The sequence below is a fragment of the Eutrigla gurnardus genome, assembly GCF_963514095.1.
Source record: "Eutrigla gurnardus genome assembly, chromosome: 5".
In the NCBI taxonomy this organism is placed as follows: Eukaryota; Metazoa; Chordata; class Actinopteri; order Perciformes; family Triglidae; genus Eutrigla; species Eutrigla gurnardus.
The window spans coordinates 8,291,336-8,309,055 of record NC_139919.1 but is presented as its reverse complement, the minus strand read 5'-3'; the positions used below and the strand labels follow the sequence as shown (position 1 = coordinate 8,309,055).

Below are 17,720 nucleotides of genomic sequence, written 5' to 3'. Positions count from 1 at the left end.
CCTCCTAGGAACACCTGGAACTGCCTCAAGCACTCCTGGAACCTCCTAAAGAAACCATCAGTTCCCCCTCGGATCCCTTTAACCCTCATCAAACCAACCGTCTGGAGAATCAGTGTAAAACCTACTGCAGAACCTTTGTAGAACCTTAAAGAACAATGTTAGTTTGAAATGAGCCGGTTAATTCAGACCGACATTACAAACACACAAATAGTCAATTCACAAACATGTTTTCATTTTCTTTTCAAACTAACACCTGAGATGGTTCTCTAGTCTTTCATAAGGTTCTTCAAATCTCTGCCCCGTGGTTCTATGGAGACATATGAATTCAGATTTACCTGCTTTTTAAATATGTTTTCTACTTTATTCACGTTTTATAAGAAAGAGGGGAATGTTTCACTTTGCTCCGTTTGGCTGCAGTCTGCAAGCACACGGCGCCACACAGTGGACACAAGCAGGTACTGCATATCAGACACGGCGATGATGGATGAAGAATCTTTTCAACCACATAGATAAAGATGCCAATATTAATAGACATGCGTGCTAATAATGCAACAAGGATTCAACTAAGCTATGGATGATATTTATATTAAACCTGGAGGGAAATTCATCAGCAAATAATACAACAACTTCAAGACAGAAGAAAGACAAATTTACGTCAAAGATTTTTTGGTTCAAGAATGTTTTGTCCTACTAGAAAGTACTCCGTATACTAACTGTAGTACTCTGAACAAAACAAAGACACAGAACAGGAACAAACCATATAGAAATGGGTAAATAGGCAGTACAATAACTACATAACTATGAAGTGACGGTAACTGATGAAGTGCTTGTTAGAAACATTGTGAAACTAAATCAATTAATCTGGTGATTGTGTTTTTCTATTAATAGATGAATCACTTGGTCGGTGTCAAAAAATAGTGAAAAAATCTCAACCTTCTCAGAGTTAAAGATGATCAATCAGAATTACACCATTTATCATAGCCAGGAACTGTAAAAAAAGTGTGTGACTTTTCAGAAAAAGAAACCAAATTAAAGCTTTAAATAGTAATATTTCGTCAAATCCATTGATTCTACAATTAGACAAAGGTGTTGTACTAATTCTGTCTATAGCACTTTGATCATAGCACTGTTGTTCTTAAGGTATGTTTGCTGAACAGCTACTTTACTCAGACGAGGACCTAACACGTGTTTCTATTTTTAGCTCCTACTTTATCGGCAATGATATGTTGTGGTTTCTTTGTTTCGACAAATGTACTTATTGTAAGCAAAAGCCTCTGCTAAATGTCCTAAATGTAATCAAATCCTTTAAAAAACCTAAATTCCTCTGAGGAGCCATGATTGACAGTTATGAATCATACATTCAGAGAGGTTCTAGTTCACCACGTAAAGCTCTTTTTTTCAATATCGGAAACAGTGTGGATTTGGAAACATGTTGGATAAATAAACTCCATTTATTGCAAATTTTATAAAAAATAACTTATCAAAGAAAATCAACTTGCATTTTATTCTTTTTAATGATTCATAGCATAACCCTAAAAAGACACATTTGAGTTCTCTCTTCTTCTCGTCATGCTTGTGCTGTTTCCAAAGAATCATACTGGATAATGTACTGCGTAAAACGAGGCCACAGAGAGTAAAATGTGACAAAGATGTCATGAAACTCAGTGTTTTTACACAGGGATTCGACCGGAATCACAGAAAGAAAGCCCTCAATGCTGCAATCGCACGTTTATAAAGAACTTTGATCTGCGACGTGAAGCCTCAACAGTGTCTTTACAAAAACACCAAAACGACAATAAAGGTGAACTTTTGCTCGTAGTGAACATTTACACGACTCAAGTGCAAGTGAAGTTGCTGTGCATCATAAACATGTTGATGATAATAAGGCGGCCTTGCGCGAGCAACTACCGGCTTTCTTTCTTCTTCGGGTCAACGTTGTGAGCTTGTAATAAGTCCCGGTCAAGCAGGCTCTGTTCAGGCTTCACAAAGAGGCCGGCTTGTTCCTCCTCTGTTGCCGTCTCAGAGGCAGAACGATTCTGACAGCCCTTTCCGTCTCGGTACCTTTTACAATGACGGAAAGGCATGCAGTGCAAAAGGGGAAACTCTAAAGCTCAGGCCACAAATTCTTCAATTAACACGTCAAAAAGACAGAACATGTCTCTAAAGGTGGACGTAACAACGAGACTAAAGGCTTGGTGGATCAGAGGACCCTGGACCCTGCAGACCACCTGCTGGGGGGCGGGGGTTCACAATGAGCACATGTGACAGGCGTGAAAGAGTCTGGAGGCTGTGGTGAACGTGACGCTGTCTGTAACATCAACAAATTGTTTTTGTTGTCATTACCAGGACAGACAATATAATGTTTTACACAAGTTAAAGTAAATTTACCAAAAAGGCCCCATGTGTAAATGTTTTGGGGGAAGTTGTGATGTAATATGATAGATACTATTCAATTAAAGAATACCTTTTGACTACAAAATGAAGTGCGTTTACTTTTTTTACTCCTTAAAGGACGTTACTTGAAATGTGGCGAATGACAAATATTTGAGATTTAAAAGAAAGTTAAATCGTATGATTTTAGAACACAAACGCAATTTTGTTACAGTACAAGAGTCAAATACTTCATGTCAGACCCACGTGTGCTAAAAAGACATGTTTTAAACTGAGACACATCTCACACAGAACGAGCTGTTTCCGACTGTATTTAGTATTTGTTGGATTTAGAAGAAAGAATGAAACCAGTTCGCTGGTTAACAAGTCACTCAAAGGTAAAGAGCGCCATCTAATGGATGGAACAGCACATTACACCCATGCTTCAAAATAATTAATGCGTCTACATTATTTATAATATAACCAACATTTAAAATGATAATAAACTCTTATAAATGACTGTTCCCAGGTTTTCAAATGTCTTCAGTTCAGAGTAAACTTCAGAGTAAAGTAGTTATTTACTTAACTTTAAGGATCAAAACTAGACTACATTATGTATTAATCATAATAATTTAAGTAAATAAAGTTATCAGATACATGTAGTGCAATAACATAATAATAATACAGGTATAAAATAATAAAGTAGTATAAGAAAAGTACAAGTAAAGAGTAAATGTATAACTTTCCACCTGACTACAGACTGGCCTTTTCGACGTGACACCTAGCTAACGTTAGCTGTTGGCTAATGTTATGCTAACAGCTTTGAGCGCTATTAGCACAGCGGTCCGCTGTATGTCTACTAAATACAGTCGTTTGAACACTTATTAGCCGCTTAACTGATATAGAAACTCTCGTGAGTGCTTACCGTGTGTATTGTTTGGCTGCTCGCCGTCCGATGGGTCAGCTACAGAAACTTCTCAGTCTCTTCTCATCGGCCAGCGCCTTCAGCTTCCACTTCTTCTCCTGCGTGTTTTTTCCTTTGACACATTTTAACCAAACCCGTTTACTACAATGGTGGAGTACATAGAGTGTACTTAGTATAATTTGGGGGTACTTGTACTTTACTCGAGTATTCTATTTCCATCTAGGCTACTGCATTTCTCCTCCACTACATCTCAGAGGGGAATATTGTGCTGTTTACACCGCTACATTCATACTGCTTTTACATGAATATAAAAACATTAAAATGTTTGAGAAAACAATTTGAGATAAATTGATTAATTGATTCACAAACGAATGAATCCTTTCATCTATTAAATGTCTGAAAATAGTAAATATGTCAACCCCCCCATGTTTCAACACCTACATGATAATTGCGCTTAAGCAATTTAAATATGACATTATTTCATACTTCATGAAAGAAAGCATTGTATTTGCATGCAGTCTTCCATTGCTGCATCATTTGAGATACTTGACTTTTCTGCTCCTCCACTAACATTACATCTCAAAGGTAAACACTGAGATTTCAACTGCCCTACATTTATCTAATGGCTATCATTTTGATAAAATCCTGTATGCTTTCTGTGCAAAGTATCTTCATTTGTAAAGTAACTAAATGTATTGAAACAGAAGTAGAAAGTAGCATAAAAGTAAATGTACTTTAACATTTGGCTTAGTTGAGTAAGGCTTAGTGAGTAAAGTACTTTACATACTCCAATTACATTCAGGTAATTGTACTTTTATTGAAGTATAATTTAGACTGCAGGACATTTACTTGTAACTGAGTATTTATAAAACAAGGCAGTTACTTATCCAAGTACTTCCAGTACCATTTTTAAGAGCTCATCAATTTTAAATGTCAAATCAAACTTTTGAATAAAATCCCAATCAACAAAAGTAGTTAGTCTTATGGTTTCTTTACAAGAAACTGAATGTTTTAACGATTATTGGTCAGAAATAATTGCTTCCGTAAAATACACATATAGAAAAAAAAAAAAAAAAAAAACAGTACAATGGAAAAACTGCAATTTGTTCAACTTTATTGAGAAAAAAAACATCACAGAGCTATTAGTTGATCAATCAGCCGTTGAGAGCTTTGAGTTTCATCTTCAGTGCAAAAAGAGGAGAACAGTGTTGGATGATGGATGAACTAACGGCTCTCTCGTCTAAAAACAACAAAACAAAAACAGAATAAAACCAAAAAAGGCTGTCGTTTCTTTTCTTCTTCTTTTTTTTTATCTCAGCAGCACATGAACCAATCACTGACATGCATTAAATTATTACTTTATTTATTGTAACAGTTCTCTCTTCAGCCCACTCTGCTTTGTGTTTTCTTTTCGTTTTGATTTGCAGTTGGCACATTCACAGCTCAATCCTCAGCCCTTCACGTGGTTTATTGTTTTACTTTATTTTGAAAAGCAGAGAGAAAAAAAAATCAAGAATTTAAAAAGCATTTAGGACAAAAAAGAAATAATGAACAAATTGCTGTTATTGGCTGATGAGTGGGAGGGGGCGTGGCCACATGAGAAAATCAAACAGTTTATTCCAGCAGTGAGAGAGGAGGAGGAGGAGATGGGTCACATGGCGTATTTCTGAGTCCATTCCTGAGCGGTCTTGTTGTACCTGCAGGCAGAAACATGCAGGTGAGTCAACGTGGACCGGCGGGTCAAACAGGGAACAGGGATGATGCCATGCCTGCAAACAACACACACTCAGCGCTGCAACACCTGCTGCAGGTTCCTGTCCCTCATTTGGTCTCCATTCCAAATGAAAGAGCCCTAAAAGAGCAGCTACATCCAGCCAACTCATCCTGGAGAAATTAAGGTTAAACAAACTAATTTAATTTGTTTTTCACAGGTTTCTTTTATTTTCCCAACAATAGTTGTCTTAATGTTTTAGATTTACCCATATTTATTCAGTTATTTGACAATTTGAATATTTTGTTGATTTTTTTTAACATTAACTAATATTTTACCTTTTTTTTTAAAATAAATACAATATATATGTATATATTTTATACTTCTACACCACTAAATCTGAGAGGAAAATATTTTCACTGCACTAGAATGATCTGACACCTTAACTTCTGACCTCTTACCAAAAAAAAGAATGTTTAGTTGTGTCTCCATGTAAATTATTTTTATTAAAATGATTTTTTTATCAATTACCTTTACTTTTGATACTTAAATTATACTTATATAAGTGGGAATTTGAATACAGGGCTTTTACTTGTAATGGAGTATTTCTATTGTATTCACTTAAGTAAAGGATCTGAACCTGACTGAAGTTAAATGTGAACACAGAATGAATAACATTTGTTTTGCTGCATGAGCAGTCTTTGAATGTTACAAATTAAATTGTTGTCTCGTTATCAGTTTTTAAGTTTTTCGCTGCTGCAAGGTTTAAACGGAATTCATTGAAGTCTCTTTGAATTTGCATGCAGGTCAAAAAACAGCAATTAATTCAAATGAGGCAGAAACTGTAATGAGGTTTTCATGTTTTAGCTTATTGTTCCACTCCTGCTGAACATTTGTAGATTAATCATCTTCTTTCTTTACAAACGGTTTCTTTATGTGGATTTCCATAAATGTTAACTCAAATTTGTTGTTGTTTTTTTTTAAACAGACATTTCTTCCACATTTTTCTCACTATAAGTCAACAGTTTAAAGTGATGGTTCGGAGTGAAATGCACCCTAGGTCATTTCCACCATGACATCCAAATAAATTCCCCCTCAGAAGCATTTTTAGTGATGGTCAACATTGGTCAAGATAGGGCTATCAGCCGAATGGCTTAGTACTAGCGCTACGGTACAGAGGGTATATCTCGTAAATTACCCCACTAATAATACATGGAATGTTACCAAACTTCTGCAGTAGTACACATAGGGTCTGTACTCACAAAACGAGGCATTTGAAAGTTTGTAAGTACACCAGGAGTTTATTTAAATGAACATTTGCCTGATAGCTTCTATCCTCGGCTGCTATGCTACCGCAGCATAGCATAGCAGCTTCCATGTTTACCCAGCCGATGCCGTGACGCAAGTTTCACGCAAGAGTATGAAAACGTTTCGTTGAGTCCTGATGTACTTACAAACTTTCAAATGCCTCGTTTTGTGAGTACAGACCCTATGTGTACTACTGCAGAAGTTTGTACACTCTGTACTATAGCGCTAGTACTAAGCCATTCGGCTGATCGCCCTATCTTGACCAATGCTGACCCTCACTAAAAATGCTTCTGAGGGGGTATTTGGCTGGATGTCATGGTGGAAATTACCTAGGGTGCATTTCACTCTGAACCATCACTTTAATCATCTAAACTGTCTGATTAAAGGGATCCTTTAAAGTAGTTTCCGTATTTTAAAACATGTTTTGGTGAACTGCAGGAATGTAAAGGATTTATTAATCAAATGGCTAAAACATGAAAGATCAGCAGCTCAGACTCGGTCTCTGTATCTTGAGCCATGCTTTGCATCAACGTGCTTCCAGTCCAAATCCGGCCTGTCCAGTTCTACAGAAAGACTGTTGAGACTCAGCAGGCAGCTCAGGTGAGGTCCAATCAGACGACAGCTCAGCTCTTACCCTCTCACAGCATGGCATACTTCTCTGTCCACTCTCTGGCTAGTCTGTTATACCTGAGACAGACATGTTGGTTACAAACATCATGGTGCTGCTGCTGCTGCTTCACTACAGACTCTACGTTTTAATTTCAGCTTCATGTAGGTTTGTAGCCCCAGCTGAACACTGAACGCCAGCCTCCAGAGAAAAGATACCAAATATTTCACATGTTCATCTCTCACCTGCTTCATGAAGATGACGTATGATTCTATCTGTGACCCAAACTGTTGGTCAAACACTTTATTTAAAACATCTATAAAGCTCGTTTGTAATTCAGCATTATGGTCCTTTCTCAGGAGATGAGGATGATCCCATGTTGTTGTTGTTCTTCAAACTATTCTCAGTAACTGCTTTCATTTATCCTGCACCATGTGTTTTATTTACTGACCCTTATTTTGGCCATTGCCATTTATATACAGTATAAATTGTATTGTGAATAAATTTAACGATAAAGGTTAAATGATTTGAAAATGAAAAATGTAATGTAAAAGAAAGAAGCAATTAAAGATTGAGTTTGTTTCTGTGTTTAACTGATGTAACTCACACCTGGATATTAGCAGTAGGTTGTATGTTTAAAAGGAACAGAACTCACTTAACAGGGTCTGTTTTGTAGATGCGGGCGATCTCTGGCACTAGCGGGTCGTCAGGGTTCGGGTCACATAACAGAGAACAAATGGACAAAAGGACTGCAGAGAGAAAAACACAATCAACATTTATATAATATCGTGTATATCTTCAAAGTCTACTGTTAGTCCAAATTACAAAAAGTGGCACTAACTGTCATTTACGTTAACTAAAATGGATTACTGTAATGAATTTACAAAATATTTAAATTACACCAGCAACACCTTAAAGCAGCACACAGCTCCATCTGGTGGCTATTATTTTACATCATTCATATTTGAACATTGAGGATCATCATGAGGATTTTATCAATAATCAGTTACAATAAAAAAAAACAAAGTTGGCTTCTGAAGCACAAATTACTTTGTTTTCAGATGAAAGGTCAACATCTGGTGAATTGGTGAAACTTAAAAGAAAGTAATACTTATTTTTACTTTTTTGTTTTCGTGAATGGTAGTTGCATCATGTTAAATTTAACGAGTCTTACCTTTAGAGATAGTTAATGCAGGAGACCACTGTGATCTCAATATATCCAAGCAGATGCTGCCGTTACTGTTAATATTTGGGTGATAAATTCTTGTTGTGAAGGCGACCTGAAGGAGGAAGAAGAGAATAAACTGAGGATCAACTTCACAGATCAGAGTAGCTTAATTAACAGATTGTATCATTTAAAAAAATATCCTAATATAATCCTATCTGACACTAAGCCAAGCAGCAGACCAGACTGGTAAACAGAATTCTACCACTAAGTGTCACATTTGACTCAGCAGCTACTCCCAAGTTGAACATAATGAGATGGAGGATGTGGCTGAAAAAAAAAAGAACATTATCCTTGACAGAAAACGTCATGGGGTTCTGGAAAGACGTAAAGGAGAATTCATGAGGATTCAGGAGAAGACGACCACAGAGGACCTGACTAAGCCTCGTACACTACAATGCGACGATGCTGATTGACGCTGCCGTGGTGAAACTACAATGTTGCCCCGTGCGTTCCTATGGCGTTGTTCATCGCATATATTAGAGATATTGTCCACCCCTAATTTGGAACACATTAAATAAATAAACACAAATTAAGTGAAGCAAAATGGTGTTCACTCATCTTCATTAAAAGGAAACCATTTCTATACGTCTGTATGAAGAGAATTTTTAAATATGCAAGATAGGCATATCGTTTGTTTTCATGAACGGCTGGACTCTTTGTGTCTTTAAAATGTTGTTGCCGCAAGGATTTGTGGGGCATTATCTCCTTTCCTTTGGTAAAGGATGCTTCACTGTTCACCTGTGCTAAAGGAGATAAGGAAGGAAGCATTGAAGCACCTTAATTAGCATTTAAAGAATTCAAACAGCTCTCATCATGGCTAACACTGAGACACTTCTGAGTCATTTTACTCTGAGGACCCTGTTTTGGACAGTAGCCTGAGAGGGTAGCGACTCCAGTCCACTTCGTGGTGGTAACGCACCTCAAAGCTGGTTTGCCAACTACCAATAAACACTATAAGAAGAAGCAGAGAGTTAAGCAGCAACACGTTTCACGTTGCCTTGTTGATGTTTTTTGGCTCAGCTCTATTCTTCACATTTAATAAAAAGGATTGGCATGGTGCAGTTTTAGTTTTAAAGTAAATAAAACACATAATAAACTGTGTTTACTGAAGACATCAGAAACATGAGTGACAGGAGCTGCTTACTGACCTTGGGTGGTTTGAAGGGATAATCTGTAGGGAAATGAATAGTCAGGAAAAATACACCGCCCTGATATGGACTGTCAGGCTGCAGCAGAAAAAACAGAGAAAACAGATTACACATTTATACATTAACTCATCATTACTCCTTAGAATACTTTACATACTATGTTTTAATATTTCTTTTATAGTTGCGCTTCATATACTTTTACAAGCCATTTACTTCACATTACGCATTACAGTTTACTCACAATGAATATTGCCAGAAATTGTCACAGATACATCAACAACAAATAATGGCGCATCAGGGACGCCACGATAGAAAGTCTAGCATGTCGATTTTTCGGATCTGTAAACAACTGTAAACAATGGTGAAAGAGGAACGATGGTGTTGTGACATGGAGGAAACTTATGTTACTATGGCAACAATAGCCCTGCGCCTTTGACTATTCCTCGATAGACTATCACGACACAGCGAAGAAAGAAAAAGCTAGAGAGAAATAGAGCAGGGACGACAACACACACGGTGAAAGACGAGCAGCCATGACACTTGAGACTTAATTCAGAGAAGTTGACACTTACAGGCCCCATAATAGTAGCTTGCCAATGAAACACTGGAAAGAGGAAGAAAAAGGGAGGGTTGGTTATCTGTCTGTATTTGTTTTATTTATGAAGAACAGGATTTGCAAAAAAAAGAAAAATCATCTTACTGTCTTCACCGACGGGTCCAGCGGAGCACTGAGCCGGAGGATCTCTGGACAGATCGGTTAGCTCCTGAAAAGAGAGGAGAACAAAAACAAAGAGTTCAAATAAAGGAGACATGTTGGGATTAGAGTCCCGGCGGGGGGCGGTGGACCGGTATCATCACAGTCACCGGTCTCAAATTCAGCCACGGTACTGATTTTACAACACCGTCTTTTACGTGACAAACACACACTTGAACAGTTTGAGTCAAAGTTTCACTAAATTAGATATTAAAGCCTGGAAAATAAGACACATTCCACACAGTATCGTCACTTAATAAATAAATCTAAAAATCTTGAGGGGGCATCCATAGCAAGATTTGTGTTATTATAAAAGGTATGACTTGTTGGATGGCTTTAAAGAATTTTTTTTGTTTTACCTTTAACTTATGGCAGGAAGATATATGAACATGATAATAAGCTCATTGGTTAATTATCACCTTGAAGTCCCATTAAATTATTATTAATGTGTTGAACTGATAATACAGCAAAGAGTTCAGGACTAATCAATGCCACCAGTCCTCAGGAGTCACAAATTAAAACAGCGGGAGAGTGGGTTGAGTTCAGATGAGGTTAGACAGGAAATGGTCATTATTAAAGAACGAGCAGCAACTGTCAAGACTTCACATTTCAACCATACTTTATATTTGTGGAGAATAACAGATCAGCTCTTTTTTTAACAGCAAACCAGGTTGTCAATTGAACCGCTGTACGTTAGTGCTGGCGCTGCCAATTTTAACAGACTTGTTGTCGGACACCATGTCTCCATTTATTCCTGGCGCTCAGTTTGAAAGTGCTGCAATGGACGAGGCAACGGCTGATTCATTAAGCTAAACTAAGGAGTTATCAATACAATACCATCTCATTTAACTACAAAAACCTAAATAAGGTGTCGTCTAGCTTCAGTTGCCTTATCAAGGTAAATGAGCATAACTAATGACAATCTTGTTGATGCCTACTGTACGTCATTTTCAGTAAATAACCCAATTTAAAAGTACAAATGTGAAGAAAGGAAGTATCACCCATCCACTAAGTGGTTACGTCTCCAGTCTGATCTCAAACACACAGTCAACAGGTGGTTTGTAGAGATGACGTGCAGGATGCAACGCAGTAGACGTACGTTTCCTGTTAGAACACAGCGTTTTAAGATGTGTTGTAGTCTAGTCACTGAGCGGCAGGGAGGTGAGCATGTCTGAGACATGGGTAGACTCTAGCTGTGTCTCAATTCAAGTAGACCACGAAGGCCAAACTGAGCAGTCCAAAATGAGACGGTGTGGTCTACAGAGGATTTCCTGTCACCTTTGCCGCTCCCATCACCTAGCAACCAGCTGTGGTTGCCTATGAAATGGTAAATGGACCTGCATTTCTATAGCGCTGTCTAGTCTTTTTGACCACTGATGGTGCTTTACGCTACATGTCTACATTACCCACTCACACTATTCATACACTGAGGGCAGAGGCTGCCGGCAACTCCCTCATTTCTGAAAGATTCTGATGCAAGATTCTGTTTGTAGCTGCTCATCACACGGATTCTTGGGGGTCGAGTCATTCTTACGTTGACAAAACAAAAGAACAGTTACACGTACACGTAGAATGTTCGGGGAAACCCCAGTTTTATAAACTCAACGAAATTCCGCGTTTTACATTTGATTCAATTTTCATTGTGAAATTCCGTGATACCGTTCGTTTTCCGCATCGCGGAAATCATTGGGCCCTTCTCGCCGCGCTCCCCAGTTTGAAAACCACTGCATTAGGCCTTGCTGCTGAATTGGGACTCGGACTCGAACAACCACTAAGCCATTTTAGCGTAAACATTCTAAACGCCTTACGTTTATTTCCTGTTGCAGTATTAATGACATCAGCTGAGAGTAAGTAACCATGGGTCCAAGCTGGTACCGAGCATCATAATTCAGTTGAAACACTTAGCTAGGATTATGCGTTTATTTGCCAGGTGATATTTGTGACTTTCCATTGACTGTCGTAATGTTGCACCCCTCTAAACTAAAATAGCAAAACAAACTAAAACAAAAATGTTATACAGTATGCCAGAGAACCTAAATCTACTGACAAATCAAATCAGCTGTCAACAAACTCATAGCGAATGTTAGCATTAGCTAGCATTAGCCAATGCTGCTTGATACAATACAAACAAAGAAATTATACAGTAATTAAATTGAACCATGTGTCACAGCAATCCTTTTGAATTTAAGGTTCAATATCTCTCTGATCAGGCATTATGTTGTATTTGATTGTATTTTTAAGAAAATTATAATTTAATAAAATATTGAAATATGTTTTTTATTTGGGGAAAAAAGTATTTGAAAAATAATCCTCAAGAATCAATAAAAAACAAAAATCTGTATGTGCAGCCCTAGTACTAATTTAGATATTTCACTATGTCTGACATTTTATGACCAGATAATTGATTGGAAAAGTTTTAAGTTAGTAGTTAACAAAACTACAAATGAAGGCCTGTATTTTGAAACAACAGCTGCCAAGGCCTGAAGCTGAACCTTTATCCGTCATGTGAATGCAGCATTAAAAACAAACCGAGACACACAAGTCATTATTGATGTGTAAGCAGCACGTCTATTTTTACTCCGCAGAGTCGTGTGGACAGAAGAGTCGGGAGGCCAGATCAGGATATATCAGCCAAAAGGAAGGGGTGAAAACACATGGCTGCTTATAGGACGACGGGGTTGTATTTCCAGCCTGCAGAAGCCAAGCCGTGTGTGTGTGTGTGTGTGTGTGTGTGTGTTGTGCGTGTGTTGTGCGTGTGTTGTGCGTGCGTGTGTCATACAGGCTCGGCACACACACAGCTCATCTTTCAGATTTGACTTGGGTTTGGGAGGCGAGAAAACAGTCAGGAATTCAGAAGTGACTGTGACAGAAGCAGCTGGGAGAGCAAACCATTACCCTGATGTAAAAGTATGTGTGATGTTGATGGGCAAAAAAAAGTGTATTACTTTTTCAATCGATTATTTTTGCACCAAACATGTTCCCTGGAAAATCCTCAGAACCACTTTCATATTTATAAACTAAAACTAGGTCTGTACCGAATAGTTGAAGCTTAGTTCATAATGTTGACATTCAAAATCTAAAACATTCTCATGCTTTGTTGCATAGCTATTCATTGTTTAAAGCAAATGGTAGCAGATGAAGACCAGGTTACACAATAGTAATAATATAATGGTTGAATTAGATTCCAGTGGTGGCTGTGGAGGATTGTTTGACTCGTGTGATCCAAACATTTCCAATAACGCATTGTAAAATCCAAGCCATTTCTTTAAAAGAGATCAATGTAATTATTTCCAATATTCAAATGTTTGTTTCTAATGAAATATTGCTTCAGTCCTTGGAAACGGTTTACCTCCTGCTTGCCGTACACAATAGGAGGCACACACTAACTGATGTGAATTCATATAAAAGGCTAGCTAACTTAAACCAATGAATCACTTGATTTAAAGTGAGTCATAAGATATGAAGACAGAAATTCAAAGCTTCATTTATGCAACAAATTTAAAAAAATAAATCATTCACATTCAGTACAGCCCTAAGTTCAACAAATATTGAGGGAACATGATGAAATACTAGAAAAATATTAAGAACATAAACTGATTCTTTCCACTGAAATGATTTTCTGTTTCCGCAAATAAAAAGCAAGTTACATTAAAGTTTTAGACACTGAAAAACATCCTGCTGCCACACAGAATCTGAAAGCTAACCTAAGTCTTTCATAACTTGTTCGAGACACGTTTGCTTGATGAGCATTACGTTTAAAAACCTGTCCTGGGTATCATACAGCTGTCTAGATATTAATATAAACTTCTTTCTTCTTCCACGTCTTTGTGTTGTTTCATTGTTCCCGGATGAATCTGATTAATTTAACTTATCTAGCGTCTGATAGCCACACTGGTATTACATTGTCAAACTATGCCTTTAACATAGGAAGTATTATTGAACTATACTTTAATCCTTTTATCAGGGACCAAAATTAACTATTAGCTTCCAGGCCAAGAAGGCAGATAGATATATAAATAATAAATATATACCAGCCAAAGACAACAAATTGCTTTTAACTATATCAGTTACTATTTAGCATGTCATCTTGGTCTTGTGAAATTTTCAATCAATATCATAGTAGCGTGCAAAAATGAGTAGCAGTAATAAGTTCAGAGAATTAGGGGTAGGATAAGAGCTGGGACTGGTCCCAGTATGCCAGATGGCCAGAACACCACTGGACTAAAGTGACAGCAAACCAGCAGCTTGGAAATTCTAGGCAGGTGGTCTCCATGATTTACTCAAAGACGAAATTTACTTGCATCTGGTAACTGGCAAGACTATTAAAAGACCCTGCCAATTATACTTTTATATTGTGTTTGACTGTTTTTTATCAATTATTTAATATATTACTTAAAATGTAGTTGGCGCCACATAATTTCAGGGTACTTACTGAATTATGTTTGCAGTATTGAGTATCAAATATTAGAGTTTACCGTTATTATAGTGTGCAAAATACAACAAAATGCGTATTGTGACCCCTAAACAGCTCAATAGTCCAAACAACCTACGGCCTACTGAACCATTTATAAAATACCATATTAAAAGGGCTGCAACAACTGGTTTCAGTCATTCATTCCTAAAATAATTTTTAAAATCTCACAAAAATACTGGAAGATATTCAAGTTGACGTCATCAAATGTCTTTGTCTGACCAACTCCGATATATTAAGTTTCATATTCTAACAGGCAAATAAAAGCATTGGTTGTTTTTCAGTCGATTAATGGGTAAGAAAACAGAATTTGGGGAATTTTAGTCATTCTAGAGTATGTTCTGTCCAGCCGTTGGTGTGAGGACAACCTAAAGAGACTCTTAAAAAGTAGTAAATGGTATTTCAAAGAAATACTCAGCAAAGTAAGATAGCTGTACGTTGGCCCACAACATAGAATGCCACCCAACGAAACTCACGTTTCCAGGATTATTTGAATGCTTTCTCAAACTGCAGCTGCGCCTTTTTACCGCGAGCGCCCGATGGGTACGGAGCATGTGCAGTTGAACCAAGCTGAGAAGGAAGCGCGATGGCTCAAGTTTCAGCTTTCGGATATTTATGGAGCACTTTTAGTTAACCGTAGTTCAGTGGTAAAACAGAAATACAGTATAGAAGAAGGCTCATTCCTTAGCCACGTCCATCATTAGCTGAAAAAAATGATTTAACCACTTACTCATATTAAATAGCCTGACATGGTATTTTACTTGCCCTGAGGTCATGCAGGCAATCCTACTTGTTGAGCCCTGATTTGTTAACCTAATCCCGGGGCTATATGGCTCACTCTGCACTTCGACTAGTCCTGGCTCTAAATGTACGTTGGAACATGTGACCAATGTTTACGTTCTGAATGACTAGTGACTACTCCTCAACAGACTGGACAACTGTACTTTTAACCGTATCAACACAGGACTGTTATTGTAACTGAGTATTTCTACAGTATGGGATTACTACTTTTACTTAAGACTGGGCATTAATCCAATATGATTATATATCATCTTTCAATCAAATCATATGGTGATAAAATCATATATCGCGATATTTGGAAACTAATATACACAAAAAATTGAATATATATAATATATATAATTTGAAGATTGTGGTTTTGTTTTTACATCACACTTTATATTACCACTCTGTTCAATGAGATAAATAAATATATATATATATTTAAATATTTTAGTTTCGTCTCGTTTCACTTGTTGTGTTCATTTTGCAGTTTTTAATCAAATGAGAACGATATTGACTTCACACAGGAGTACACAGACTACTACCCATTTATTTATTGAACTACCAGAAACATGCTATGTGGTATCATACACTGTTACTGAGATATGAAATTAAATTGTGAAAATAATTACATTATTTATGCCCATAATGTGATTTTTCTTATAAAATCATAAACTATCACAAGGTATTCTGGGTCCTGTAAAGAACAGAAACAAAAACAGATTTAGAGAGTAAGTTATAATATTTTGATGGAAAATTAAATACAATTAGTACAAATATATAATCACCATAAAGTGAAAATATCAGATTATGTTGAAATTTCACCCCAAAAATATATAATATTGCTTGAATTAATCGTTATTATTACTATGAGAAAAATAATACAGTATATTTGCATGGAAATATTTTATAATAGGATTCTTTATTCACATAATAGAATGACTCATAAATACATAACATAATTCTAAATCCCTTTTCTTTTTTTACTTTGGCTTTAGTAACATTTACGTGCGGGACATATACAAGTAATATTATTTCAACATTGTGGTATTACTAGTTTTACTTCCGTTAAATATGTGCTTCTTCCACCTGACGAAACCAGATTTCCTTATGAAAAGAGTCGAAAGTGAAACAGACAACCGAAAGCTAAAGTTGGACATAACAAAAGATGGTGTCAGTAAAAAAAAGACAGTTGGGTTATTGTAATTAAGTGGGAACATTTCAGTCAGAGGCCTGAAGCTAAAGCTAACACCAGGTTATTGTTTCATTTGAAACGTTGCCGACCCGTGACGGAGGGTTTTCTGCCCAAAGAAAAGCTGCCTCGAGTAAATACTGACACACGGAAACGAAACACGCAAAATATAAGTAAAAATGCCTCAACTCAAACCGGCTACACTTTGACGGTTTAAATGTCAAATGTTGTGTCATCGCTGAAGAAGCTAACACTGCTAGCTAACGAGCTAACGGCACACAGACACCAGTTGTAAACGTTACAAAAGGTCAGATTTAGGTCAACATTAAATGTGGGGTAAACAAGATGATCCGTTACCTTGGTAATTCGTTTTAAAGCCATTGTGTCTGCGTTAAGGGACCGGCTGTCGAGGTGGAGGAGGAGGAGGTGGAGAAGGAGGAGGGCAGGCCAGCTAGGTGACGCTAACTAACTAGCATCTAGGACTTTGCTAGCTTTTGTAGGCTTGCTTAGCTAGCTCTGCTACACATACGCCGGTTAAACTTCAACTGTGTCGTTAAATGTTGTCTATTTCAAACGGACTTTAACAGCTCAAGCCTGGAGACTAGACTCTCCAGCAAGTCAGCCCTGACTTCAGGCTGACACTCGAACAACTGACCGACCGCAGCAGCTCAAAATGTCTTCCGTTTCATCCAGAGAGCAGCTGTCAGAGAACCGGGAGCAGGAGGTCTCACTCTGACGCTGTTTCAAGGCACCCGAAAAAAAAACCAACATGGTGGCAGGAGAAACGCCAGGTTTAAAATGTAACTACAAGAGTGATATAGAAATGCAATAAAATACATACAAATACAAATATACCATTTGTAACAAAAATCCAATATAGAAATGCTTCCCATGAAACTCTCTGAATTTCTCTCTGAAACAGTTACTCTTATGCGTGTCATTGGTGTATACACATGCATTCTTATCAGAATGTAACAGTCATATACTCCTTAGATAGTTTGCTCTTATCTGGAGTTGAAAATGTACAACCAATGTGTAAGAGGAATAATCCAGAGAGGTTCAATTTGTTCACCTGCTTCTGTATTCGTCTGGAATCATGCTGACATAGACCTGGTTATTACCCAGGGAGGTTTTACTTTCAAATAAGGTGCAAGAGGTGTCTCTGGAAATGTGACACAGATGTTATGCACTTCATTCAAATCTTTTAAAATACAGTCTAAACA

At 37.3% G+C, this 17,720-nt stretch overlaps 1 protein-coding gene across 2 annotated transcripts; it reads right to left on the bottom strand.

The window, feature by feature from the left end:
• Nucleotides 1-4,392: 4,392 nt before the first annotated feature.
• On the bottom strand, nucleotides 4,393-17,189 carry ube2d2l (ubiquitin-conjugating enzyme E2D 2, like). 2 transcript variants are annotated; one of them, XM_084010358.1, is made up of 8 exons: nucleotides 16,855-17,189; nucleotides 9,998-10,061; nucleotides 9,870-9,901; nucleotides 9,298-9,375; nucleotides 8,096-8,201; nucleotides 7,577-7,670; nucleotides 6,949-7,001; nucleotides 4,393-4,992 (listed from the first exon to the last, which is right to left on the bottom strand). In XM_084010358.1, exons 1-7 carry the CDS (start codon nucleotides 16,876-16,878, stop codon nucleotides 6,953-6,955), a joined length of 447 nt encoding a protein of 148 aa, XP_083866484.1. In that variant the 5' UTR covers nucleotides 16,879-17,189; the 3' UTR covers nucleotides 4,393-4,992; nucleotides 6,949-6,952. The 2 variants fall into 2 exon arrangements, with proteins under 2 accessions (XP_083866484.1, XP_083866485.1); XM_084010359.1 differs by lacking the exon at nucleotides 6,949-7,001 and having other exon boundaries at nucleotides 16,855-17,185.
• Between the last annotated feature and the right edge of the window lie 531 nt (nucleotides 17,190-17,720).